The sequence below is a fragment of the Thamnophis elegans genome, chromosome 2 (genome assembly GCF_009769535.1).
Source record: "Thamnophis elegans isolate rThaEle1 chromosome 2, rThaEle1.pri, whole genome shotgun sequence".
Classification (NCBI taxonomy): domain Eukaryota; kingdom Metazoa; phylum Chordata; class Lepidosauria; order Squamata; family Colubridae; genus Thamnophis; species Thamnophis elegans.
The window spans coordinates 9991445-10017680 of NC_045542.1; the positions used below are offsets into that span (position 1 = coordinate 9991445).

Consider the following 26236-nt stretch of genomic DNA (forward strand, 5'->3'; position numbering starts at 1 on the left):
TAATAAAAGAAATAAGTATCATTAGGAGGTTTTTGCCTTCTACGTCTGTCTCCATCTCTTCACCCTCCTGTGTAACAGTGGAAACAGCAGGTCTCTGGATCTTTGGTTTGATTACAAAAGGACATTCCCTCCGACATAGGTCTGCTTCATGCTAGAAAAGAAGTTACAAAAAGACAATAATATGTGAAAGTTGAGAAATTGCTATTCTCTGAAACAGAAACATATATAATTTTTTTATTATAATGACAGACTTCAAGATCAATTGTATTACAAAGAAGTATTGTGTCACCACTAAAAAAAATGAAAAGTATACTTATTAAAAGGCCAAATCTCTAATAAAAAAAATCCTACCTCTAGTCGGTAGATGAAGATAGAGAGGCCACTGTGAGACTGGAAGGCTGCCATGTCTAGGTTTGTGATTAAATCCACAACACGGACTGCTCTGGTCACAAAAGTGATCTGGTCCTGTTCATCCCCCAAGAACTTGATCACCTAGGGAAAACAAGGTTTTGAAGACATACATCTAAAACTGACTGACCCACACATTTAAACACCAGTTTTCAATATTAATAAACATTCAGTGCTCTAGAAGAAATACCATCTTCCCCCCAAGATAATCAGGCACCAAACAAGTCAAAATAACAAGAGATGCCTAGAAGGTTAAAAGTAAAAGATAAAGAGTGAAGCTGACCAGACAAAGATAAGAGCCATTCGGAGCAGTGAAAAACCTTCACAGCTCCAGTCTTACTGTATCAACAGACAGCTAATCAGCAGTCCTGTTTCAGTGACCAAACCCCATAGGGAAAAGAGGGGCCAGGGGAGCACTTGCAGAGCTACTATGAGAAATATTCTCAGCAACTATTGGGCCAAAATCACTCAACTTTGCTTAAAGTTGAACTTTAGCTAGGGAATGCCTGAGCCTTGTCTGAGCTCAGTTATCTGGGAAGACCATGAACCAGTCAACACTGCGGGAATGACTTGCAACTACTACTTAAGGAATTTGTGGCAGCCATGGAGGGGGCGGGCAGGGGGTTGCACAGATTCATCTTATGCGCCAGGGTGAGGCTGAAGCCCAGTGATTGTGACTCTTTATGTACTGGAGACAGTCGTTTAGGGCAGTGATCCCCAACCCCCGGTCCGCGGACCGGTGCCGGGCCGTGGAGTACCTGGCACCGGGCCGCGCAGCGGCCGGGGGCCATGCAACGGCCGACTCTTCACTCATGCAGCGCCGTCGCTGGAGGGGGGGAGCTGCGCGGAAGCACAGGAGCAAGTGAGGCGAGGAGGAACAATCCCCCGCTACTACACCACCTCCGCCCCCTCCCCGAGTCAGCCGTCCCCTCAGTGAACGCCTCCGCCTCTTTCTCCTTTCTCGCCTCAGTCGGCTCGCCTGGAAGCGAGGCGAGGAGGGGGCGGACCATGCGCTGGAAGCGGAGCCCTTGGAGGCCCTGGCGGCTTCCCCGGCGGTCGTTGCTGGCCGCTCTCTTCTTTTTCTCGCTGTCCTCCTCGGCTCAGTCGTCTCCGAGTTGCCCAGGGAGGGGCGGCGCGCCCAGGACGGAGACGGCGCTTCCCCGCCCGGCCTTGGCTTGTGAGAAGGAACGGCGGGAGAGGTAGAGAGAGAGAGAGAGAGAGAGAGAACGTCGGGCAGCCGAGGGCGGGGGGGTCTTTTGAGGGGAGATGGGGGGTGCGCGATTTTGGCGCGTGGGCGCCCTCCGCGGGCGTGGGTGGGGGGCTGAGAGGAGTCTAACGGTAGTGCAGGAAAGGGGAGGGTATGAGCGCCGCCTGAGGTGGTGAGGGGCAGTCGCCAGATTCAGGCCGCCGCTGCCGCTATTGCAGCGCACGGTGGAAAAGCAGCGGTCTTGCCCACTCCTTCCCTGCCTCCCGCCCGCTCCAGTTGCCGCAGCCAGGGGTGGGGGCTCGGTGCCTGAAGTCTCTTGCCTCTCTTCCAAAATTTCGCCAACGGGCATCGGTGAAGCGCGCTCTTTCTCTTCCTCACAAAACACATTTCCTTTCCCCCCACATGTAGTTATTGGCGATATGGACTCTTGGACTCTTACCCAGCCAGATCAGTATCAAACATTTCCCTGACCTCAGCAGAAGCGAGGTTTTTTCTTCTCCTTTCTCTCCTTAATACTGTATTCTTTTTACATTGCTATCCTCTGGCTTATTTAATTTTGCCCTTGCTCTTTTTATCTTTGACCTTGATTAATTCAGCTGTTTATTCCTTAAAATCTACATACAAAATGGAAGGTGGGATATGATTCAGGTGTTGAATTGGGAAGGTGGATTTAAAACAACGCCCCCCCCACCCCTGCGCGCACTCAGCGGGCCACGGTAAAATTATCAAAGGCTGACTGGTCCGCGGCGATAAAAAGGTTGGGGACCACTGGTTTAGGGCACTGAGAGTTGTTTTGGGGATGCTGATTTTTACTGTCTTTTTAAAGTTTTTAATCACTGCTAGTGTGAGCCACCCAGAATCATGGCACATAAAAAAGCAGCCGTATGTCTCTTAAATAAAACAAATGGTTATAATCTTCATTTTAACCGTACGTCTATGGGTTTATTATTGCATTTTATCATACAAGCTTTGATAGTAGAAAGTAAAAGGTATATTATTTGGTCAGTTGATAATACTACCTATTTCATTCTTTTAAAAATAGCTACCATTTCCCTGAAAATAAGACCTCCCTGGATAATAAGTCCAATTGGACTTTTGAGTGCATGCACTAAAATAAGCCCTCCCCCAAAAAATAAGCCATCCCTGAAAATATTGCAACACAGCAACAGCCATGAGGTGATCACGCTCGCCACCTCCTGCACCTCAAAAATAAGACCTCCACCAAAATAAGGCCAAGTGCTTATTTCAGTGTCAAAAGAAAATAAGACCCTGTCTTATTTTCGGGGAAACACGGTAATATATAAAAATCAATTGTGACAGATAAAATCAGCAAATGCTTTTAAGACTTGGGCTCTTTTTATGTGAGAGAGTATCTGACTTAAGCTAACTGCTCTGCCTCAGAAGCCCAAGACTTTAAACAGCCCAAATTACATAACTTGGAAAAAAATTCCTTTAATTGCTGTTCAAGATTTACAAGTTTTTAAGGAGTGAGGAAGGATATGTGCATACACACAGAGAACACTGATACCCACACATCACATTCTTTTATATCAGCATATCAGAAAGAATGTAGTGTAGAATTTTCATTTATTTTCCTAACTGAACTTCAAAAACAGAAAATGTTACCTTCAGTAAGGCTTCCATCATGCCACACGAGACAAGAGCTTCCCCTCCTGCATCATAGCTCGCCAAGTGATATAAGAATGAGAAGAGTGCTGTGGCAAACTGGTGGGGATATGGCTCCATAGAGGGATCTAAAGAAAGGGAGAGGGAACACCATTACATATTCCAAAATTTAGCAAAATATGTTAATTGCTTCTAAAATGCACAGCTACTGACCAATCATGGCCTGTATACAGTTCCGGACTAGTACTGGTAAAAATCCATGGTAGGAAGCTGTTCCAGTGCAGTCAATAATACTGCTGAGTTTTGGAGTCCGTTCCAAGTGCACAATGGAAGTTAATGTCCTCAGTGAGGCAGCTTTAATATCCTGTCAAGGAAACAATGAGACATAGATAGGTATATAGATTGTGATTACCTTATTTTATAACATGAATTTCAAATTTTCCCTACTTGGGAAGGGGGGGACAAGATAGGGAGAGGGATAAATGGGTCAGTAAGTAGATAGCTAAAACTCTTTAACATGCAGGAAAAAAGAATCAAAACCCAATGTCCATTTTATCAAATTTCAGAACATGATTAAAGAATGCCTCAAGGAGTGAATCATTTGGTTACACTGGAAGAGCAGAATACAATCTTATATTTTAAAAAAAGTCAGTCAGCTGTTAACTTCCAGAACTGCTAAGTTGAATTGCAACTGCTGTAAAGGGCTATTAACTAATAAATATTAATGCTACTGGGTTTTGGGACGGTTCTCACGGTACAGAAGATTTTAAAGTGAATCCTTAATCGCCTTTTTTATTTGCCTTGCCCTTTTCATTTGCTTTAAATCATCTGTGTATTTGGTTTCTGATGATAAATAATTAAATAAAGCTGGAAACATCTAAGAAAGTCAATAATCACTCAGTCTAGTCCAGTACCAATTGAGCAGCAATTTTTCTTTGTCAAAATTCAGCTGAATAAATAGACTTACCATTAATTGTTTATCTGTAATTTGCAGCACATCCACTAACTCTTCTATCAACCCATTGTATAGTATGCTGTTGGCAGATTCCTGCAAAGCATTTGAGTACACTGTGGAAAGAGGTAGGCAGTTAACAATTTTCTGCAGTTAAAGGATGGAGAGAAAAAACAAATCCAACTATTACTTCAATTGAGTGAGTACTTTTTACTTAATAGTAACAGAAACCTTTATTTTTGGTGCTATATATCAGCTGTTTCCTATCAGATAATGCAAGGAAAAAAAGAGGAAACAATGTGACAAGTTTTTTATATTTTTGTCACACAAATTTAGCCATGAAGGAACACAGCAAATATATGAAGTAGATCTTAACAACCAACATTTAAAAACTCAATTAAAATGGGCACCCTAGTATAACAAAAACGAAGAGCAAGAATTATACACCTTGAAACATGGAAGCTTTGAATTTATTATTCAGATTTTCTCTTCTATGTTATCCTAACAACTTCACAAGACGCCACTGGCAATGTTAGACACCATGTGATGTTTGATTGGCAGGAATTATTTTTTTCAAGTTCAGATAAGTTAGCAAACTCTTTAAATAACTGTTTGGAACTAGCAATAAACTGTAGAGAATTGTAGAAAGCTGAACCCAGTTGCAGTAAAACATATTGTATTATTCTACTAATCTTGGGTTGGGATAACATCTTACATTGCTACCTTGCAAAAACAGATTAGTTGCTTTTAGTTCTTAAATTACTACTTCTCTTACATATATCAGTAAGAATATAAGACTGTGAGGCTACAGCAATGCTCATAGGTGTGAGTACTGCTTGTAAATCACTTTTTTCAGTGCTAATTATAACTTTGAACGGTCACTAAACAAATCATTGTAAGTCACAGACTACCGGCATCAAGTGAGAATACTATATACTCTATATACTACCTTAAACTACTAAAATACTTACAGTGGAGCTAGAAAGTCTATATACCCGTCAAAATGCTAATTTTTGAGTTGTAAAAAAAAAATCAGATAAACAACTTCAATTTTTCCCCACTTTTTCCGCCCAATTACAATTATAGCAGTACATAATTAGTAGCTCAGACTGGCCACATGGATGATCTCAATATCAAGAAAAGTGAAAACTGCCTGTTAATTAAAAAATTCTGACGATATCTTGAAACTGATCTTGACTTTGGAATACTTCCTTACATAGGGCTTGAATTACAGGTAGTCCTCAACTTATGACTACAATTGAGCTCAAAATTTATATCCCTAAGTGAGTTTTGCCCCATTCTACAACTTTTCCTACCATAGTTAAGTGAATTACTGCTGTTGTTAAGTTAGTAACATGGTTATTAAATGAATCTAGCTGCCCCTTTGACTTTGTTTGTCAAAAGGTTGCAAAAGGGGATCAAATGACCCTGCAATACTGCAATCGTCATAACTATGAGTCAGTTGCCAAGCATCCAAATTTTGATCACATGACCATGTAACTTGGGAACTTCTCCCATTCAAGTCCCCAGATCTGTCTGTGCATTTGGGTCAAAGAATGTCTGTTTCAAATTTTGCCAGACATATTGAGGTACTTCTCTGGGTAGGGTTTTTTCCCCCCAATTGCTCTATCAAGGTAAGTTTCTAAAAAGCAGCCTAGAATCTGAATTAAGTTTCTCAATTGAACCATTCCCTAAATGCAGAAAAGGGCTATTTTAAATTTACCTACTGTTCTCTATGCATAAACTCACATCTTCAATCCTGGCATTACTCAGAGTAAAAAAAAAAAATCCACCTGCTAATATCCTCACCTAATATAGAAATGGCATGCAGTCTGGCTTGGACAGCTTGCAACCGCTTTTTATGATTGGAAAAGCCATGGGCCAAGCGAATGTGTGTAAACAGCAGCATCTACAAGAAAATTAAATTGCAATGATTTTATAAGCACCACACATAATCAGATATATCACATACCATCAAGAACTACCACCTGACCCTATATACGTGAATAAAGTATGAAAAAAATGGCATGAAGTAAAATTTCAATTTAGCAAACCTCCATTTACCAGACTTAGAATGCAATGGTCAAAACTGCTTTCATACATATCTCTGCCTTCTCCCCAAACAATAGCAAATGTAAATTTTATCCAATTTGTGTTCAGATTTGGATGAAACTCACATTGTTTTCAATAATTTATATGCTGATGCCTTTTATGTTATTCCTGCCAATTTACAATATCTGTGTAGTGATAAACAGCAAAAATAAATGCAAATAACAAATCAGTCCAACAGGGACTCCTTCCTCTGAATACTCAAGGATTTACTTTACATCATTGCATTGAGAGGGAATGATCTCTCTCTTTACTGTTTCCTGATATTCCCCAATAACCAATATTGCAGGTACCGAACAAACAAAACCTATTTAATTGTGAGCTTGCTGTTCTTTGTAGAATATATTGACATATAAGAAATCCAAAATATCATTGTCACTCTCAAGACCAAAGATATATAATTTACTTCAACTATCTCGTATAGTTTCAAATATATATATTTTGTCCCGAAGACCTCAATTTGATCTCAGGCAGGATAATTCACACATTCTCTCCAATGTTGAAAACAGAGGCCAGGATGAGCAACAAGCAATGGAACATTAATGTAAGATTTGCAAGTCGTAAAGCGCCCCTTCACACAAAGATAATTCCAATTACAAGGAGGCTCAAGATTCTCCAGTTCTCAAGATTGACTGGTATGTTTAGCTTCTTCTTATTGTCATTCTCATTCTGCAATAAATTCAGATTATCACCTTGGTAAATTATTCAGTGTACCTGTTTATCCTTTGGGATACTGTACATTTTGGTGAGGGATTCCATAATTTCAGAGGGACTTTCTGAAATCTGAATTGAAAAAGCAGCAGCAATTTAGAAGCCATCAGTACAAAAATGAAAATTTAAAAACCTACTTTAATACAGAAAGCTAATTTACCTTATCGAGTTGTTCTATGTGGATATAATGTAGTGTGTTGCTGGTAGTCTGAAAACAAAAGGATGTTGGAAGTCAATTTGTTGGAAGACATGGCAGATTAGCAACTATGGTTTTGAACTTTTTAAGAAATCACCAGAAGAGGTGAGGCTTTGGTTAACAACCAGACTTGGCATTTGTGTGGTATTCAGACATATTTCAATATGGATTAATACGCTGGCCAGCCCTATTTGAGAAAAATGCTACCCCATAAATCCATACCTAGAGAGGAAATTTTCAGGAAAGGGTAGTAAGGGATAGGTTTCTTTACAGGTATGCAAAGGGACTGCCTGGGAAATGAAAGATCCATATTTCTGCACTGAAGTACTCCAGTAATTTGGGATAATATCAAAAACTATCAGCTGTTCAGTTTTTATCCATACTTTCACAACTGGCGATACTATGGAAATATACTCGCAGGGCCATTTAGAAAGTGAAAACAGCACAGGAAAGCAAACTCTTCCCAAATAAGAGGAAAAATAAGCAATGTTTCAACACCGCTGAACCCCTACTATTGTTGTTAACCTCAAGACTAAAAATCAACATACCTTCTCATACCTAAACTAACTTCCTCCATCTTAGTATTCACTCAGTGGCAAGAAAGTTCCCCATTTCTCTTATGGATTGGTTATATCCCTTTTTAATGTGAGTGGATTTGTATAAGTATAATCTTTATTGTCATTGTACTTAAATACAACGAAATTGTTTGCCGAATCTTGCTCCCACCCATTTCCCAGAAAACCTTTCAAGAACAAGTCTGTAGGAGACTCACCCTTTTGTCCACTTTGACTTCGGCCCCTGGCTCTGCATAGAATTCAAAGTGTAGTGTAGTTGCACTGGGAGGGTATTTCTGTGTACAGATCACAGTATGGAATCAGAATACACCAGATGGCAAACACCCTTTCCAAAAATCATATCCATTTCTCTCTGGACTGGGGGAATGCAAGCAAAATCTGCTGGTTCAAAGGACAATGCACCCTGAAACTGAACTGATGGACTTGCCAACAGGTTAATATCACCACCCACTAATTCTCCTTATATTTATGTGCAAGTGGGAGGAGGAAGAGGATTAAGATGTAAGAAGTTAAGATTAGGTATGAAGACATGGTGATGCAAAGGGACCCCTGCCAATATCTCAAACATCATACATAAAGAAAAATAATGACTTTTAGCAGTCCCCAACAATATGAAGAACAATATGCCCAAGATATAGAGCCTTGAATTTCCTAATTCCTAAAATAATTTTTGAAGCCAATTTTCAAAAAGGGGTTCAAAAATGCCATTTAATGTCATGGTAATAAGCCTCTCAGGAAAAAAAAAACATGTTCCTTGGAGCATCCATTTCTGTCATTCTCAGTGATCACTACAGCAGCAAATTAGAGTGCTCTTTAAAAATGAATTGCTTCCTATTTTGAGACTTAAAATAATCATCTGTTTTGATACAATAGTAGCTGTACCATTTGTGCTGAACCTGGAAGAAGATGTAACTTCTCTATGGAACAACACGCTAAACATCCTATTGCAGACGACTGATTCTCATCCACAAAAATACCCATTGATTTTGTCTACAACAACATGCTTCACCTCAAAGAACAGCCATTTCAAAACATAACACCATTCTCCTCGTTAGAAAAGCAACTCCAGCAATTTCCAAATTCCTAAGATTGCAAAGGTGGGATTTCTACCAATTCAAGGAATTAAAAAGAGCTACAGGGACATGAAGAACACCCAAAAAAAATCTATTCAAGAATATTCAAAGTGCCTAAACTTCCTATATTGTACACTGCTCACCCTCAAAAAAAGAATATCACATATACCAACAAACGAACTTTCAGTATGTGAAAACTGGGGTCAAAGTCCCTTATTATTATACATTAGCTTATGGAAAAACCCTTATAAATCCCACTTTGTCACTTTTATTTCGTATGTATGTATGTATGTATATACGTATGTATATATGTATGTATGTATGTTCCGATGGACTCTGTCCATTAGAAAGACCACCTCTGTTTTCCACAATTGCAAATACTGATGTACATGAAAAAGCAACTATTAATCAAGCCTCCAAAATGTAGTGCCAGAATAGTAAGGGGAAGGTCAAAATTCAAGACTTACCAGCATGTGCAAATCTCTACAACATTCTGCAAGGCCAAAGCCATTCTCCTTGCCACCCCAGCTCTATAGGACAAAAGGGTGAAATAATTAAAAATGACCTAATTCAAAAAGAACACTGTAATTCTAGAAGTAAAACTCAAATGCATATACCAATATATTAAATGGTTAAGTAAAAGTATTTTGGTCCGCTTGTTTACTGCTGCATATAAAAAGAAAGTCATGATTGTTCGTTTTCATTTAAACCTCATGTTTCGTTTATATTGCCCTTTTGTCAAAAGTAAATGACAAGTTCTGGATAATGCTCAGAAAGCTTACACTAATTAATCCTGGCTCCCAAAGCAAGACACTACCAGAATCTGGAAAGATACCTTTCCACATGGTCAAACACAAAAGAATATGGACTACTACTGAATGCAGAACTGTCAGAGAGACTATGCAAAATTTATTTCACATGCAACAGAATTTCGGGGAGACCATTTTAGACAAACCACGTTTTTAGTCAATAATGTTTATCTTTCTCTATAAAAAAACAGGAACATGAAAGCTCTGTATACAAACTACAATCAAAGGTATCTTGTGTTCATTTGCCCTCAGAGGTACTAGAAGTCTGGTGAATCACTGGGTATATGGTTCATTCATCATAGTAAGGCATAGTGTGATTTTGCTTTTTGTTTAGTGTGACATATGACCTCACTTATTATGGGCAGTTCAGCATCCTCTTTACTTTTAAAAAAAGTTTCTTCAGTATTTTGGGGTATTTTTGCCTTTTCTGAATCCACTTTGTGCATTTGATAATATTTGTTCCATGTACTGACTATTATCTTAACTTGAATGTGAAACAAGCACAATTGTTCAGTGGTCTGAGCATTTCTTAGAGCTGCCCATTCTGCTACTGGAATATAAATCGATACTGCCTAGTCTCTCTGCCATTACTGTGTTTTCCCTATTTTCTCATAATTGTAATTAACTGTATCGAAGGTATTTTTTCAAGGGCAACCAGACTTTGTTTTTCCTTGAAGACATTTTCCTTCTCATTCAAGAAGCTTCTTCGGTTCTGATGACTGAGAATGTCCTTAGACATTCAACTGTATCGCTTTGTAAGATTTTACACAATATAAAATTTTACACAGATTTTTCATCTAGTTGTTAGCAATATATTTCTAGAACTGATTTAACTTGTTTCCAAAATGTCAGGCATTTTATTCAGTGATCAAACTTCAGTATGTATCACTGCATTGGTGGGATTTAAATTTTTTTACTACCAATTCTGTGGGCATGGCATGGCTTGGTGGGCATGGCAGGGGAAGGATACTGTAAAATCTCCATTCCCTCCCCACTCCAGGGGAAGATGACAGCAAAATCCCCATTCCTTCCGGATCAACTGGGACTCGGGAGGCAGAGAATAAATGGGGGTGGGGCCAGTCAGAGGTGGTATTTACCGGTTCTTCCGAACTACTCAAAATTTCTACTATCGGTTCTCCAGAATTGGTCAGAACCTGCTGAATACCACCTCTGTTTCACTGACCTTGGAATTCCATCACCTCCCCCCTCCACACACACATCTCTGGTGGATCTTTACCTTGCCTTTTACCATGATCATTTCTATACAAAACTATCTTGCTTCCTGCAAATTTTCTTTAATAAATGAGAAAATAAATATCCTTTATATTTGACTATCATCTTAACTTTCTGTACATTGTTTATATAGATATAACTTCCTGCCTCTTCTTGCTCTCGGAAATTCAGTGTTTAGTTTAGCTGATTTTCCTTGTTTTTTTGCTTTTCTTTCTTTCTTCAGCTATTTTTAGTGTATCAGCTAAACATTATTTGGAATTCTTTTATTGACTTGGATTTTTAATGATGTTAATGAGTCTTAAACTTCTGATTGTATCAAATCTGATCCATTAAACCTATTTTTTCCATATAATCATAATGAGATGGCTCACATTATACCCTGCCAATGTCCCAATTTTAGTCGTTTCCTTTAAATTGTAATTTTGTACGGAGTTCGTGAGTTCAGTTGGTGCCAGGACTTTGTTTTACTGACCAAAGAAACCTGCTGTATCATTGCTTACAAAGCATGTTGTTAATTTATTTTGGTGTTATCTATCCTGTGTAGAGTTGTTTAAGTTGTTGGTGGAAGATAACTGCTTTCTTGGCAGAACTGCTTTCTGTTTTATTCTGATCACAGAAACCAATTTCCCACATTTTCCAGATGCTATTTTACTTCTAACGTTTTACATTTAATATGACTTTTTATGTTGCATTGATATATTGTGAATCTTATCAGTGTACAGAATAACGGAATGAACATTCAATTCCTCTGATTCTGTGGTTGGAATACAGACTTGGATAACTGTAATACTGATCAGCTTGCATAGGATTTAACTTGAGTTCATCCAGTCATTTTGGCAGTTGCATTCAAACATTGATTCTGACTTTGGTTAGCAATGATGGCTACTCCATCTGGTAAGCTTTTCTTATCTGCAGATCGGACATTCTCTTGACATGCAGTGCCCTCATCTAGTCCCTTTCAGTCCACGGAGTATCAATGTTCAAATCTTGACACTTTCTCTCTGACATTAAGTAACCTTGATTTATGACCCTGATATTTTGCATATTAATGATGTGCCTATTTTTTCACATTAAAATGTTCTTTTGCCCCTGCCCATAACAAGAGCTAAACGTATTTTTAGCTTTATTGTTGCCACATCACAAGCACCAGTGCTATATGTATCTGCCCTCTGATCTTCCCCAGAAGGTCACTAGATACCTGGTGGTGAAACTTAAGATGAAGATGGAGTGGCAGATTCTTTGTTGAGCTTTTTATGAAGTTTTGTTTAGGCAAATATTTTATTCAATATACACATTTTCTGCAAAGAAAAGTTCTAAATCTAAATACAGGAGATCTTCCGACCGGGGGATCATTTTCCAATATTATGCTGACAAAGTTTTGATTGTGAATGTCTTACTTTTCTTGGCAGAATGCTGGATTGGGTTGCTATTCCCTACTCTAGCAAATTATATTTACTCTGGTCTATGATCTGTCTGTCATGGGTTAATTCTTTATTGCCTCATTTGCCCAAGTGTGAAAGAATCCACATTATAGCTATAGCACCAAAAAGGTAAAATGTGTCAGATGACACAAATGAAATAAATCCCTACAATATCCTTCCTTCTAATTCAGAAGATTTTCCTCAATAACGGACACTTCCAACCCTTAAAATAGTAATGTTATTGGTATTTAATATACTGAGCCATAATTAAAGTTTCAAAAGTTATCATTAGGTAAATTAGGTACTAGACCATGCTTGTTCTCCTTTTGTAGCCGCTTACCTCTGCCAAATGCTGCAGCCGAGACAGAAGAGGCATCCTCTTGTCAGAGCCGAGACGTGTGATGTAATTGGAGCGTTTGCTAAACACATATAGTAAGTTTAGCACAGCAAGAACCACTTGCATATCAGAGGATGCCAACAGCGTTGTTAGGTGCTAGATGAAGCCAGGACAAAATAATAAAATCATTGAGAAATTGCAATCAATAACAGAAACTTTATTTTTCCCATTTAAGTGTGACATTGCCTCCTGTCCTTCCTTTGTTTGTGATATGATTGCAGCATTGTCATTAAGAGAAATTCCTAATTAAAATTGTTTTTACTATGAAGAGAGTATACGGCTTTAAGTTACTACTCCCATTTAGTTACAACTGGCTGAATAAGGGCTGTATGCAGACTTTCTGAATGAAAAATTAGCATTACATGAAATACATTGGCCATGGTAAAGAATCACATAAATGCAAGCTATTTCTACACTCTTCAATCAGCTTTTATTCCTCAAGAGAACAGTATCAAGAATTCTGCTCCAAACAAAAGTGCCTTATTAAAGCCACAACCTGTTAAGACTTCACATTTGAATTTTATCTGTATCCTATTTATTCAAATCTATTCTGTTTCAATAGCAGTATGTCACCTCAATAGAGCTGTATAGATGACGAGAAAAGCTGTATTCTATGAGCAGGGCAGTGAAGTTCAGCACTGACAGCAGCAGGGCCTTCAGCTGTTCTCTCTCTGGCCGATCACACACTAGCATCCATGACATGTTCTCCACAGTCTGTCCAGCATCAGCCAGGATGCCATCAAATCTGTCGAGAAGGTCCACCCAGTGGTAAAGCTCACACTGAAAGAAGACAAAAGCACTCAGAAGACAGACGATACACACTGTAATAGAATACAGGTACTTACCACAGGTCTCTGGGTAAAAATTGTTGGTTATCCCATCCACAAAACTACAGGTAGACCTCACCTTAACATCGACTCCTTGAGATACCAAAGTTATGATAGTGTTGAATGAGGGGAACTTACACGTCCTTGTAATTGTGGCTTTCATAGCATCCCTCCATAATGTGATCCCCATCTGTGACTTTCGCTGCTACCTTCCAACAAGCAAAGTCAATAGGGAAACTGGGAGCACATTGGAAATGGCAATCTTGTGACCGCAGGTTGCTGCAAAGGATTTGCTTAACAATGGTAACCAGAACTGCTGGAACTGTTGTCATATGTCACATGACATCACACCTTATGACCATGTAGCAATTGATTTCCCAGTTCTAATTATCATTGGCAAGCAAGGACTACCAGTAACCCACACTAGATATGGGAACCAAAAAATGACAACCCCAACTGGGATTGCATTGCTAAACAATGTGATTGTTAAGTGAGTTGCATCTGGTTTTAGAACCTTTTTATTGTAGATGATACGCAAATCTTGCTTTTCCCATTACCTTTGCTTATTAGAAGCCCGCAACCCCAGGACACTGTAGGTGTCATAAATACATCTCAGTTGCCAAGCACTGAAACTTTGCTCACATGATCCTAGGGACACTGTGATGGTCAAAAGTGTAAGTCACTTTTTTCAGTACCGTTGTAACTTTGAATGATCGCTGAACAAATAGTCATAAATCAAGGACTACTTGTATGAATTTCTTAAGAATAAAATAGCAGAAACCCCAGGTGGTAACATTTATTTCTTGGACCACAGATGAAATAACATAAGTTGTGTCACAAACTTACTTGTTATGATAAATATGAACACATGTAAATAAGATTTTTTTTTAAATCTTCAAAATAATAACACTATAATATTTACATATATAATATATGCATTTGCCATCACCACATACCTTCCCAATATTCCATGTTTTGATCTGTTGGAGTTCCAGCAACAGCTGTTCATCATTGCAAATCTTGAGTTTGTCTATCAAGGCTCTGCAGTCTGCAGGCTAAAGACAGGATAAAATTCATTGTATAACATTGCTCGTTCATTGTTTGAATGTCCTTTTCCCCTTCACCTTTTGGGCATGCAATGAACAGTTTCACATAAGCCACTGAGCCTGAACACTGTTATGAGGTGTCAGTGTATATTAATATGTCCATGGTGAATTTGTTATTCTTTGGTTTTTATTATCAGTATTTTAGGATTATTTTTTAATGTTGTCAGCCATCCAACATTAGAGTTGCTTGCAAGTGGATGGCCATATAAAAATTTGATGTAAATTAGTGGCCTTCTGTTGCATGCTTAGTTATTGATTGGAAGTTTAGCTTTTGCTCACTTGTAGTGCAATAGCTGCAATCTCTATAGGATTATCATTTGGTATAGCTGGGGAGGGGGCAAGGGGAACCAAAATCGGGAAATGAAAAAGAATTCCAGGCTTGTTTCATACTGTTTGCTGACTGATAGGAAGATGTACAGGAGAAGAAATGAGCTTATGCAATACTAATACTTGGCCCTCTTAAATTGAATTACCAACTGCAAATTGGTAATCCACCAATGAGGATGCATGCATTTAAGTCATAAAGGAAGGGGGGGGGAACTTGGCACCTGGGCAGTACCTTTCTCTAGGAAAAGCTTGAAAAAGTTATTAAGCATTGCAAATTATGTGAACATTGCCTTAACACTGACAACTAGAGAGCATGTTTACAGATGGGGAAACAAACCAAATCATACATTTTAACTCTTGCTCCTATTCTTAACCTGGATTATTCTCCATGATGTCTAAGAAGTCAAACATGCAGCATTTACTGGTTCCCCCTAAATGACCCCAGAAAAAAATATTCACAAGGGTTCCCAAAACATACTAAATATCAGTTCCTATAATGAATGGTTCAGTGTTACTGCTAACTGAGCCATTGCAGAGGAAGGCAGGCCTGTGTGACATTTCAGAGGAATTTTTGCTTCAAAGAACCTTCAGAAGAAACATTTCCTCAAACCTATTTTGCAAACTAAGATTTCCTTACTCCTCTCAACATTTTCACCATTATAGCTACAGTGCATTATGGGAGAATCCTACCACCCATGTGGAAGATGGGTAGACCAAATCCCCTTGGCAAGTACTAGGGGTTCTCTCAGTTGAAAACTCATGTGTGAGATTCCAGGGACCATTGCAGGAGGTTGTGAATCCAAGTCACTTGAAGGGATTTCCAAGACAGCTACACTAGAAGGTATAGTTTTTTTTCTATCATAGTTAGGTCTTCTAACTATGAATTCAACAAACGCTGTAGGGAATTCTAACCAGCCTGGAAGCACTTCAATCCAGAGGTGGAGCATTTTCCTATTACATTGGACCAAAAGTTATAGTTATAGTTTATTAAACTTGTATGCCGTCCTATTCCCAGAGGGACTCAGAATTCATGGCTCTTGAAATTACTTCAGCAAGATAGATGCAGTATACATCAAAAGTCAAGCAGGCTTATCTTAAAATCAGTTTATTTCTAACACACTGAAACAAGTGGAAAAAAATGTTTTCTAAGGAATTTGTAATAAAGAAGTTATTAGCTGTAAGCAGCATACAGTCACCCCTTAATGAGATGGGCATTTAATAAATGAAGAAATTACTAGTCAAACTTCTCCCTTTAATCTCATTCTAGTATGCCATGTACATATTTCAAGCTGTGCAATTTCTATAAGGAATTCAAAATGATAAAAAAGGTACTTACAGCCTCAGTGGGCGTTTTTTTCAGCTTAGTTCGGTCTACTTTCATTTTTATTAGTTTTTCCACTTTCTGATCCTGCTTGATGAACCAAAGAGAGTTGACTATCAGTGACAATATTTCAAATGGTTTAAAAGCAGTAGGCATATAACAGAACAAAAATGATTTGGAAAAAGAAATCTACAGAGATCAACATTTCCTGAACTGACAATACCCAGAAATGTGTATTTCAATGACATAGTATGTTGTGCATTCTGGGAGCCAAAGTTGCCAAGAATGGAAAATGCTGGTATATAGAGGCACTCATAGATGAGTTCAAGGGGCAAAACAAGCTGCCAAGGATTCACATTTATTGTAATTTCTGTGTCTAGATTTCAAGATTTTTTTAAAAAAACTGTAACCTCAAATGCTACAAACTAAAATGGCAGCCCTCTAAAGTCATAGTTACTTCCCAGAATGCCAGAGTTCTAGAGACACTCCTAAAAAAAAATACTAGGTGATTCCAGCTTAGTTCCTGTTTTTGCTGATTGATTAGCAATCCAAGAAGGATGAATATAAAAAGTTAAACAGATAGTAAGCATTCTAGGGAGAAAGAGATGTGATAATGCACACCCTGAAAGTTTAAATGACAGTTTTGTGGGTACCTGCAAATGCATGTATTTCTCCTCACATTTATGATCTATGAGCTTTTGTTTTGATGTGATGTGCATTTGCCTCAATGTTTTGCCAGATACTTGGGGTGTGAACTATGCTCGATTTTCATTAGCTTATTTGGGCGTGGTGCACAGGTATTTTATCTGGCGTTTTTCCCCCTTTTCTTTTTTCATACGGATGTGTGGTATGTCTGAAACTTTTAGCTTGTATATTTCTGTAACATGGCTAATTTACTTTCCTGAAGTTGGCATTGAAGAGGAAAAAATCTGAAAAATGGACATTTTGTTGCAAAGTATAGATCCCATGTAGCCATGATGTGCATACATACCACACTCCATAGAAAAACACACAGTTAAAATTTCAAGTGGGTTCATGGACTCCCCAAAGTCAGCATTGTACTACTTGCTCTGCTGCTTTCCTTATTTTACTAAGATACATCCTAGAGTGCTAAAATTCGATTTTAGTAGCATCTTGTGCAACTATTGTAACAAATTTTATTAAATGCTTTTAACTTATGCCTTTTAATATCATTTGTCAGAGAGAAAAGATGCTACCAGACTCCTTCAGGTTTGTGGTTAAAATACATTAACACAGATGTCTTCCTACAATGCTACAACCTGCAGGCAAGTTTCTAACCAGGTTCTGGATACTCACTGAGTTCCAGGTTCATAGCAGGTTCTTTCCCTCCCCTCCCCCCAAATTTAAACTGGACAATTAGCTTTCCATTCTACAATAACATTTTCTACTTTAAAATAAACAAAAGTCTGACCTTACTTATTTAAAAAAAAACATTTGATAAGGGGATAGTGCTAAAAGGCACAATTAGAAGAAGAAGTAAACACACCAAGCTGGAAAAAGGGCATATTTGAATATATTAAACATCTAAATCTAAACATATGAAAGGTAAGTCCAAACCACTCAGTATTTTCAGTTTGATTCTACAGGCATTTCCCCTCTTGAGTCATAATATTAGGTCTAACTGGGGGGAAAATATGCTGGGACATCTATTACTGCTAACAATTGTTATCATTATTTGGTAATCTATACAATAGCAAACCAGATGAAATTAGGAAGAATGTTCCTGAAAGATGAAAATATTTTTTAAAACGTTTGATAAATTCAGTTACAATATACCAGGGGCAGGCAATCTGAGACTTCTAAAGCTCTATCACCACATACCCAATGACATCAAACTTCCAACCCTGATAGTGGAGGAAGGTAGATCAACCTTGAGGTTGCCTGGAAACAAGATAAGTAACTCTACCCTGCTCATCCCACTATCTTGTTTTCATGTTTTGACTCTTTTCTCATCTACTCAACTGAATAAACCTAGAAATAATTTATTTTCAAGCAAGAGGATATCTAGGAGTTGCCCTCTAATCCAGATCTGTTTTCAACTAGATGGTAGAAAGAGAGTCAGTGTCTTTTAGCATTTGCAGGTCTGTATACTTCCATTTCCTCTGCAATACCCAATCTGTTTTCTACCATATGCATATATATGTATACAGATTTAGAAAGAACAGAACTCCAGAGGAGTAAGCAAAAAACAAAACAAAAACCCCACTGCATTATGAGCAAAATAAAACCATATTTCTCACCCTATCCATTCCACAACTGTGGTCCTTGAATAGAGAGTGCCTCCTAAATGTATTTTCCCTGGACTAAACAAGGAATTCTGCTGTTAAAAAGAGCTTGTCTCTCAATTGTCCTCAGTGTCTTGCTGAGGTTTGGCTGTTAGTTTATTCAATAAATCCAGGCAATGACCGGATTTATTCAACACACATACATGCTCTAGTTTGGTTTCATTTACTCTGTCCAACAAATGACTTTTTCTCCCTCTCCTACGTACATTCCTTAGGTCAGCCATATTTTATTTCTAACTATAGAAATCACATTAGAAAGGCCTAATTTGTTTGCAAACTGAAACAATATAAAAAGAAGAACTCATTCATTTGTAACATAAATACAAAGGAAATATACAATCTAAACAAAATTCAAATCATTCCTAAAATGCCAATAAAAATGTAAAATGTCAATAAAGAAAATCCAGCATCTTCTGGATTCAAAATTATAGACAATTATAGACAATCAAACCCCTGCATTTTCCTAACCTCAAATGCATTGCCTTCTAAAATATATATTTCAGCCTTAACAAGCTTTATGTCATGCGCTGTGGGAGAATCCAAGCATGGGTTAACTTTGTCCATTTGCCCAGAGACTGAGTTAGAAAAAAGCCTTGACCACGCCTCCTTCGCTTGACTGAACTCGGCTGTTTTGGTCCAAGAGATGGAAATATGCCAGTAAATTCTGTTGAGATGGAAAACTATGAAGGTAAGTCATGTTCTGATCCTGGACTGGATTGGTCACAAGGGCAGGGTTGGATTCTTTCGCAGCACACATAGAACGACATTCAAGTAAGCCAACGGTCTTTCTCCTGTGCGCTGCTTGGAGAATCCAAGCATGGGATATGCCCAAGCATAGTCTCTCGAGGATGGGAAGTAGACTGGTCCAGGGTCCCAGAATCTGAATGAACCCTCTTGAAGGACCCGCCGCCAGAAGGACGTCTCAGCGGAGGCAAAAATGTCCAGTTTATAATACTTGACAAAGGCGATGGGGATTACCATGTCACCGCCCTGCAAATCTCTTTGACTGAAGCTTGTGTCGCCCAGGCGGTGGTTGTGGCAGCACTCCTGGTAGAGTCATCTGTGATACCCCTGGGCACTGGTCTGGCCTGGATTTCATAGGCATTGGCTATGCAAGCCTTCAACCATTGACCCAATGTGTTCAGAGTCACTTTCTATACCATAGATGCTGATTGAAAGGAAACAAACAGTGATTCCGTCTTCCTGAAGGAAGCTGTTCGTTTCACATACTTATGGAGAGCCCGTCTTACATCTAGGTGGTGCCACTTTCTCTCTAGAGGATCCATGGGCCACGGGCAAAGTCCGGAAGTATAATTTCTTGGGCCCTGTGAAACTACAAGTTAACTTTAGGTAAGAAGGAGGGGTCTAACCATAGCACAACTCTGTCAGGATGGAAAATGCAGAGGACTCTGCAGACCGAGAGGGCCGCAAGCTCCAAGATCCTCCTGGCCAAGGTGATGACCACGAGGAAGGTGACCTTAAGAGTTAATAGTCGAAGGCTGATGGTGCGTAATGGCTCAAATGATGTGGAGGTGAGAGTCTGTAATATGCTGGATAAGTCCCAAGTGGGGTAGCCATGCACCGTGGGTGGCCTGAGGTTCGACGCCCCTTTCAGGAAGCTACGCACCCTTGAATGATGAGCAAGAGTGTGGCCATTGCCGCCCGCAAGGACCGTTGATAAAGCAGCCAGCTGTCAACGCAGTGTGTTGAGAATTAGTTCCCTGTCCAAACCATCCTGCAGAAAGTCCAGAATCTGTGGAATTGAAGCAGTCATGGGAATGATATGTCCAATATGATACCATCTGCAAAAGGCAGTCTAGGTAGCATTCTATATACATGTGGTGGTAGGCCTTCTGGCCATTTAAATTGTGCGGATGGCCTTTCTGGAGAAGTTGTTACGCTTTAAGAGATCCCTTTCAAGTTCCAGACGGCTAATTGAAGCCACTCAGGATCCAGATGGAGCAGGGTCCCCTGGCTGAGGGATATTTTGTCGTCCGGAATTCTCCAGGGCCTGGAAATGGAAGAGGCAGGAAGGCATACAGCAGCCCCTGAGGCCAAGGGCTGCGGAGAGCATTGACCCCTTCTGCCCCTGGCACTGGAAACCTGGTGAAGAAACTTGGCAGATGAGTGTTGGTCGGGTGAGCGAACAAGTCCACGGTTGGGTGTCCAAACTTGTGGGACAACTCCAGGAACAGATCTGGGTAGACGACATTCTGCGTTGTGCACCGTGGCTCTGCTCAACCAATCCACCTGCACATTTGCAATCCCAGTTATGTGCTCCGCTCTGATGGAAAGGATATGCGCCTCCACCTAGAGGCAGAAAGACTAGAGGCCTAGTCTTTCTGCCTCTAGTATGAGGGACCTGAAGTGGATGCCCCCCTGGAGGTTGATATGGGCCTTTGTGGCCATATTGTCGGTGAGGATCAGGATATGGCAGCCTGTCACTAGCTCCTGAAACTGTCGAAGGGCTAGGTGGGCGGCCCGGAACTCCAACCAGTTTATATTGTTCAAAAGCTCCTGTCGGCTGCAGCGCCCCCGAGTCGGGGTATGGGCTCCCCACCCGAAGAGACTGGCATCGGATGTTACTGTGATGCGCTCTGGTTGCCTGAACAGACACCCCTTGCACAGAGCGGGAGATCTCCATCAGAGAAGTGAGCAGAGCACTTTGGGAGGCACCCGAACTCTGGTGTTGAAGTTGTTGCTGCCGGCCCTCTCGTACGGGAGCAGAAACCATTGCAAGGTCTGGGCTTGGAGTCATGCCAAGGGAATGATGTCTATGCAGGATATCATTTTCCCCAGGAGCTAGGAAAGGACTGCCAAGGGTACTGGCTTCTATGATTGAAGTTGTCACACCAGAGACCGGATGCTGGAGCACTGCTCCTGGAACAGGTAGACCTCACAGACCTCAGTGCTTATCTCTGCTCCCATGTGGAGTAAGCTGGTGGATGGTTGCTGATGACTCTTTTGCAGGTTCACAGAAAAGCTGTGCTGTTGAAGGACCTGCATTGTGGTGAAAAGATCTCGACTTGCCTGAATGGAGGACGATGACTGGATCAAGATGTCGTCGAAGTAACACTGTATCCTGATCAGCAAGGATCTTAGGTAAGCCGCGACGGCCGCCAGCAGCTTCATGAAAGTCCTGGGGATCGATGACAGATGGCAGATCCCTGTACTGGTAGTGGCGCCCTGTGAAGTGGAATCTCAGGAACCTTCTGTGTGATGGATGGATGGTTACATGATAAGCCTCCTTGATGTCCACGGACATCAGCAGATCTCCATGACAGATGCAGCCCAGGATGAATGGCATGGACTGCATCTTGAAGCACTTGTACATCAAGTGGATGTTGAGCTTTTTAAAGTCTAGAATAGCTCTCCACCCCCCACCTTTTCGGGACCAGAAAAAGGATCAAATAAAATCCCCATCCCTCTTGCCCCAATGGAACCAGCTCAATAGGGAGAATGTCCAACAGATGTTGGATCTAGGTGTCCATGAGGCCCCTTTTGACCTGGCATCTGGGGACAGGACATCTGATGAAATGTCTCAGGGGGATGGTATGGAGCTCTAGAATAAATCCCAGCCTTACTGTCTGCAACACCCAGGGATCCGTGGTGATCACCTCCAATTGTTGGCGAAGTGCTTCAAGCACCCGTCAATGGGCCCAATCTGGTTGGGAGTCACTTATACCTATGAAAGGGCCAGTTGCCAGACCCTCGAAATGGCTGCCTGGTCTGAGGTTGCTGTTGTTGTTGTCTACCTCTATCCCTGAACCCTGATCTGTCCTGAGATTGATCTGGTCCTTGGGAATAGGATCAATGGTACTGGGGTGCATTGAAACCCAGGTCCACTGCCCGAAAGGACTGTTGCTGAAAATAAGACCTCCCCGGATAATAAGCCCAATCAAGCTTTTGAGGGTATGTGCTAAAATAAGCCCTCCCCAAAAATATTGCAACTCAGTAGCAGCCACGAGGTGACCATGCTTACCATCTCTGCAGTTCAAAAATAATAAGACCTCCCCGAAATAAGGCCAAGCGCTTATTTCAGGGGTTAAAAGAAAATAAGACCCTGTCTTATTTTCGGGAAAACACAGTAATGCGTCTCTGAAGGCACCACCCTTAAAGGGCGCAAAGGCCAACTGCTATTTGGAATGCATGTTTGCCAGCCAGTGGCGAAGCCAAAGGAGACATAGTAACATCACATTAGATGCCATGGTCCTAGACGCAAACTTGGTTGCATTAAGGGTTGTCAGAGGAGAATTCTGCAGCTGCTACTAACTTGTCACTAGCCTCTGCCTTCAGCCCTTCCGATATATTGAAAGGTACAATGGCAGGAGAAGCTAGGGATGCTACTGGAGGATCTACCATCAGAATCTGCAGGAGCCCCTCCAAATCCAGACCAGAGCTGTAAAGTTTCTGATCATTATTGCTAGGGGGAGGAATGGAACCCGGCTGGGTCCACTGTCTCTGGACAACATCCAGGAACAGCTTAGGGGATGGTATAACTTCCTGTTCTGGGACATGCTTGGAAAAGAGACGCTCCATCAGGTCCAATCCCAATGAAGCCTCAGCTGGGGTAGCAGTGCCCACCATGTTGGTCGTGGTTTTGGTCTGCTATAAAAGGGACTTAAACAAGGTCCTGGCCATGGCCAGTGGCACAGAAGATTGATTCCTTCGCTGCAATTCTGAATCAACCCCTTGGGAAATAGCTGCAAAAATTAAAGCACGAATCTCTCAGGGAAGATCCAAAGATTGAACCTCCTCATGGTGGAGCCCTGCTGCTGCAGGATTGAAAGTGGCCTCTGGTACCGAATGCCTGGAATCCTGGACCTAGACTTAAACCTACTGCTGATAGACGAGATGGGGGAGTGGGCCCCAATCCCACTTCCTCTGCTGAAAGGCCCTGAACAAGGATGATGTCAGGTGACCAGGACTGGGTCGCCTCTAGAGGAGGAGGGAACCGGGCTGAGAATGAAGAGAAAGAATCTCCAACGGCAATGGTGGTGAGGATCTGTTGGCCTCTGCTCTCCTGGTAGCCTTGGAGAATTGTTTTTTCAAGGACCTGTCTCCTCTTAGCATCTTTCTCAGCTGCTGCAGATGTGGATGGAACGACAGAAACACTGGTCCTAGCTCTGCTGGCCGTACCTCTCGTGGTGGGCCTGCACACCCTGGAACTAGATGACTCGCTGGGTGGCTGCAGCCTGGGGGAGAGATCTGCCCCAGTGCTGCTATCCGAGATGGAACAATCTGCCATGCTGGATTTAGCTCAGCTTTTGGGTGGGAATAAACCCCTCCGAGAAAGTTTGAAAGCAAGGGGCAAGAGGACAGGTCTATGAGATGATTAAGACCTTGCACTCACTGCAATGGCGCCACTAGGCAAGGCGCAAATGGCAGGCGCTGCCAGGCAAAGTTGCAAATCCAGGAAAAATGTCTCCAAAGATCAAAAGCCACAGTACAGTCAGGACTGAACAGATGATTGCACGACCGGAGCAAGAAACAACAGCCCAGTAACGAGGTTCTGGCTATGCAACTTCCCTGCAATAGAGCAAGCTCCGAAATGGCATGAGAGTGGTGTACCAGCTCTCAAGCCAAAATTAACTGTTGCGACTTTCAATCTCCAAAATGGCATGAGAGCAGCATACCGGCTTTCCTGGCGCCTGAAAAACAGCCGCTACAAGGTTAAATTGCCCCAAAACAGTGTGAGTGCGGCGAACCGGCTCTCCAGCGCCGAAGGGGGAAAAACAGTTATGGGAGGCTAGCCCGTGGGATCAGGCAGTATCTCCGGGCTGCTGAAATCCTCTCTTAAAAAGGCTCTAAGCCAGAAAAAATGCCCCTTTTAATCTACCTAGGTGGTGGTGGTTCTAGCTGGTGGGCCAGAGAAAACCAGCACACTCACCTGCAGCAGAGTAAAAGATTAGGAGTTGTGAAGCCACATGCAAAACTCAATAAAATCATAAAAAATGGAAAATCCAAGCTATGAGAAAACCTATTATTTAAACTGACATGAAGAAAAATTATTTACATCTCTCTAGGCTGGAGTGAATTAAAACAACTTAGCTCAATCAAGCAAAGGAAGTGTGGTCAAGGCTTTCTTCTAACTCAGTCTCTGGGCAAAAGGGCAAAGTTAACCCATGCTTGGATTCTCCAAGCAGTGCACAGGAGAAAGGTATGTTTCCATTGTTACTACCATATCTTCAACTTGAAAAACCACTACTGCTGATTAAAGTGTCATACTTCTGTTAATTAACCCAATTGTGGGGACAATAAACACAATTAATTCCCCAGACTTTCTGAAAGTCTGATTTTCTCAATCATGATTTTTCAGTGTAGGACAAAGCTAAGCACTCTCTCTGGTGGTTAGGAAGAAAAACTACGTAGAGCTACTTACAGGCTAGAGCAGATAGCTAGATTCAGAGGCTGTAGAAGCAAGGAGGTTCCAGTAGAGATAGAAATCTCAGAAGTTTAAAATATGACTCGTTTTTTGGCTGGACTGAGATGAACTGGAGAAGGGGCACAGAGGAGTGTCTTCAGCTTCATCCCAGTCTCGTGGATAAATGGGCGTGTCAATACCATCCACTGGAGCCGCCTCGCTCCGGAAAATCACAATATGTACCATATCCAATGTTACATGAAGATGCAACAGGTATTATCAAGACCTGTTTACACTTCTATTATGCTCCACCTTTTATTCTTTCTACTCTTTGCCTCCTGCTGCTTATAACTGCTTTTAAAGCCTTGTCAGCCAATTCCAACTCATGAAAACAGTTACCTCATGTTTTAGGCACTTGGACTGTGTTTATTGTTCTGACTGCTTTTGACCATTTAAAGTTTTCCTTCATTTGAGAGTAGCCATTTGTCCTCACTTTCAGAAATCAATTCTATCAAAATGCAGTGTGTCACCAACACCAACCAATTTTGTTGCATTTAAGTACAATGACAATAAAGATTATACTTATACCAAACAGTGAAATAATTCTCAAAAACCCATCTTTCTCTTTGCAGCACATCTCACATGGTAAGTAATAACTCTACATTCCCATCTTGTAGATTTTCTCAACCCTACCACTTCTACTTCAACAACTAACCCCAGCTAAAGTGAAACATAAATGTCATCATCTTTGGAAAGAAATGTGCGCCATCATAATTAAAGATCCATAGAAGAAGCAGATGTAAGAGACAAATCCAAATCTTAATGCTCACCACAAAATAATGTTCACCTAAACAATAGGCTATACATTCATTCCATTTACTGCAAGGACTATAACACAGTAACATTACACAGTGCAATTCTTTAGTAAGGAACATTTTTTTCCTTTTCTCTAGCCCATTTGGCATCAATTGACCAAATCATTTCCTATATCATTGTGTATTTACTAGGGATTAATTCTCATTTAACAGAATACAAATGTATTCTGAATTGTATGTAGGATGAATGGATTAAACTATGATAAGACAATCCTAAGCATGTTAGCATAAAGTTTGTTAGATGCATTAGAAGATATTGCTAATTTTGGTTAATTTAGACTTATGTACTTATGTTCACCATAATAAATATTTGTGGAAAGAAACCGGCTCGTTTCTGGTAACAAGAGTGAGTATCTAAGTTAATATATCCCTTTCATTCTTCACTGGGAGATT

At 40.6% G+C, this 26236-nt stretch overlaps 1 protein-coding gene across 14 annotated transcripts in view; it reads right to left on the reverse strand.

The window, feature by feature from the left end:
* Positions 1-26236, reverse strand: part of HUWE1 (HECT, UBA and WWE domain containing E3 ubiquitin protein ligase 1) — a 117568-nt gene that overhangs the window by 69153 nt on the left and 22179 nt on the right. For 12 of the 14 annotated variants that reach the window (XM_032209145.1, XM_032209151.1, XM_032209150.1 and 9 more), the window contains exons 3-16: positions 16314-16388; positions 14501-14599; positions 13291-13497; positions 12661-12813; positions 9325-9387; positions 7982-8059; positions 7174-7221; positions 7017-7085; positions 6003-6102; positions 4209-4309; positions 3455-3605; positions 3242-3369; positions 352-492; positions 37-151 (exon numbers count right to left, since the gene is read on the reverse strand). In XM_032209145.1, coding sequence (XP_032065036.1) covers positions 37-151; positions 352-492; positions 3242-3369; positions 3455-3605; positions 4209-4309; positions 6003-6102; positions 7017-7085; positions 7174-7221; positions 7982-8059; positions 9325-9387; positions 12661-12813; positions 13291-13497; positions 14501-14599; positions 16314-16358 — 1498 coding nt within the window. In that variant the 5' untranslated portion in view covers positions 16359-16388. The remainder of the gene's footprint in view (positions 1-36; positions 152-351; positions 493-3241; positions 3370-3454; positions 3606-4208; positions 4310-6002; positions 6103-7016; positions 7086-7173; positions 7222-7981; positions 8060-9324; positions 9388-12660; positions 12814-13290; positions 13498-14500; positions 14600-16313; positions 16389-26236) is intronic. The other 2 variants (XM_032209144.1, XM_032209153.1) reach the window with 2 other exon arrangements.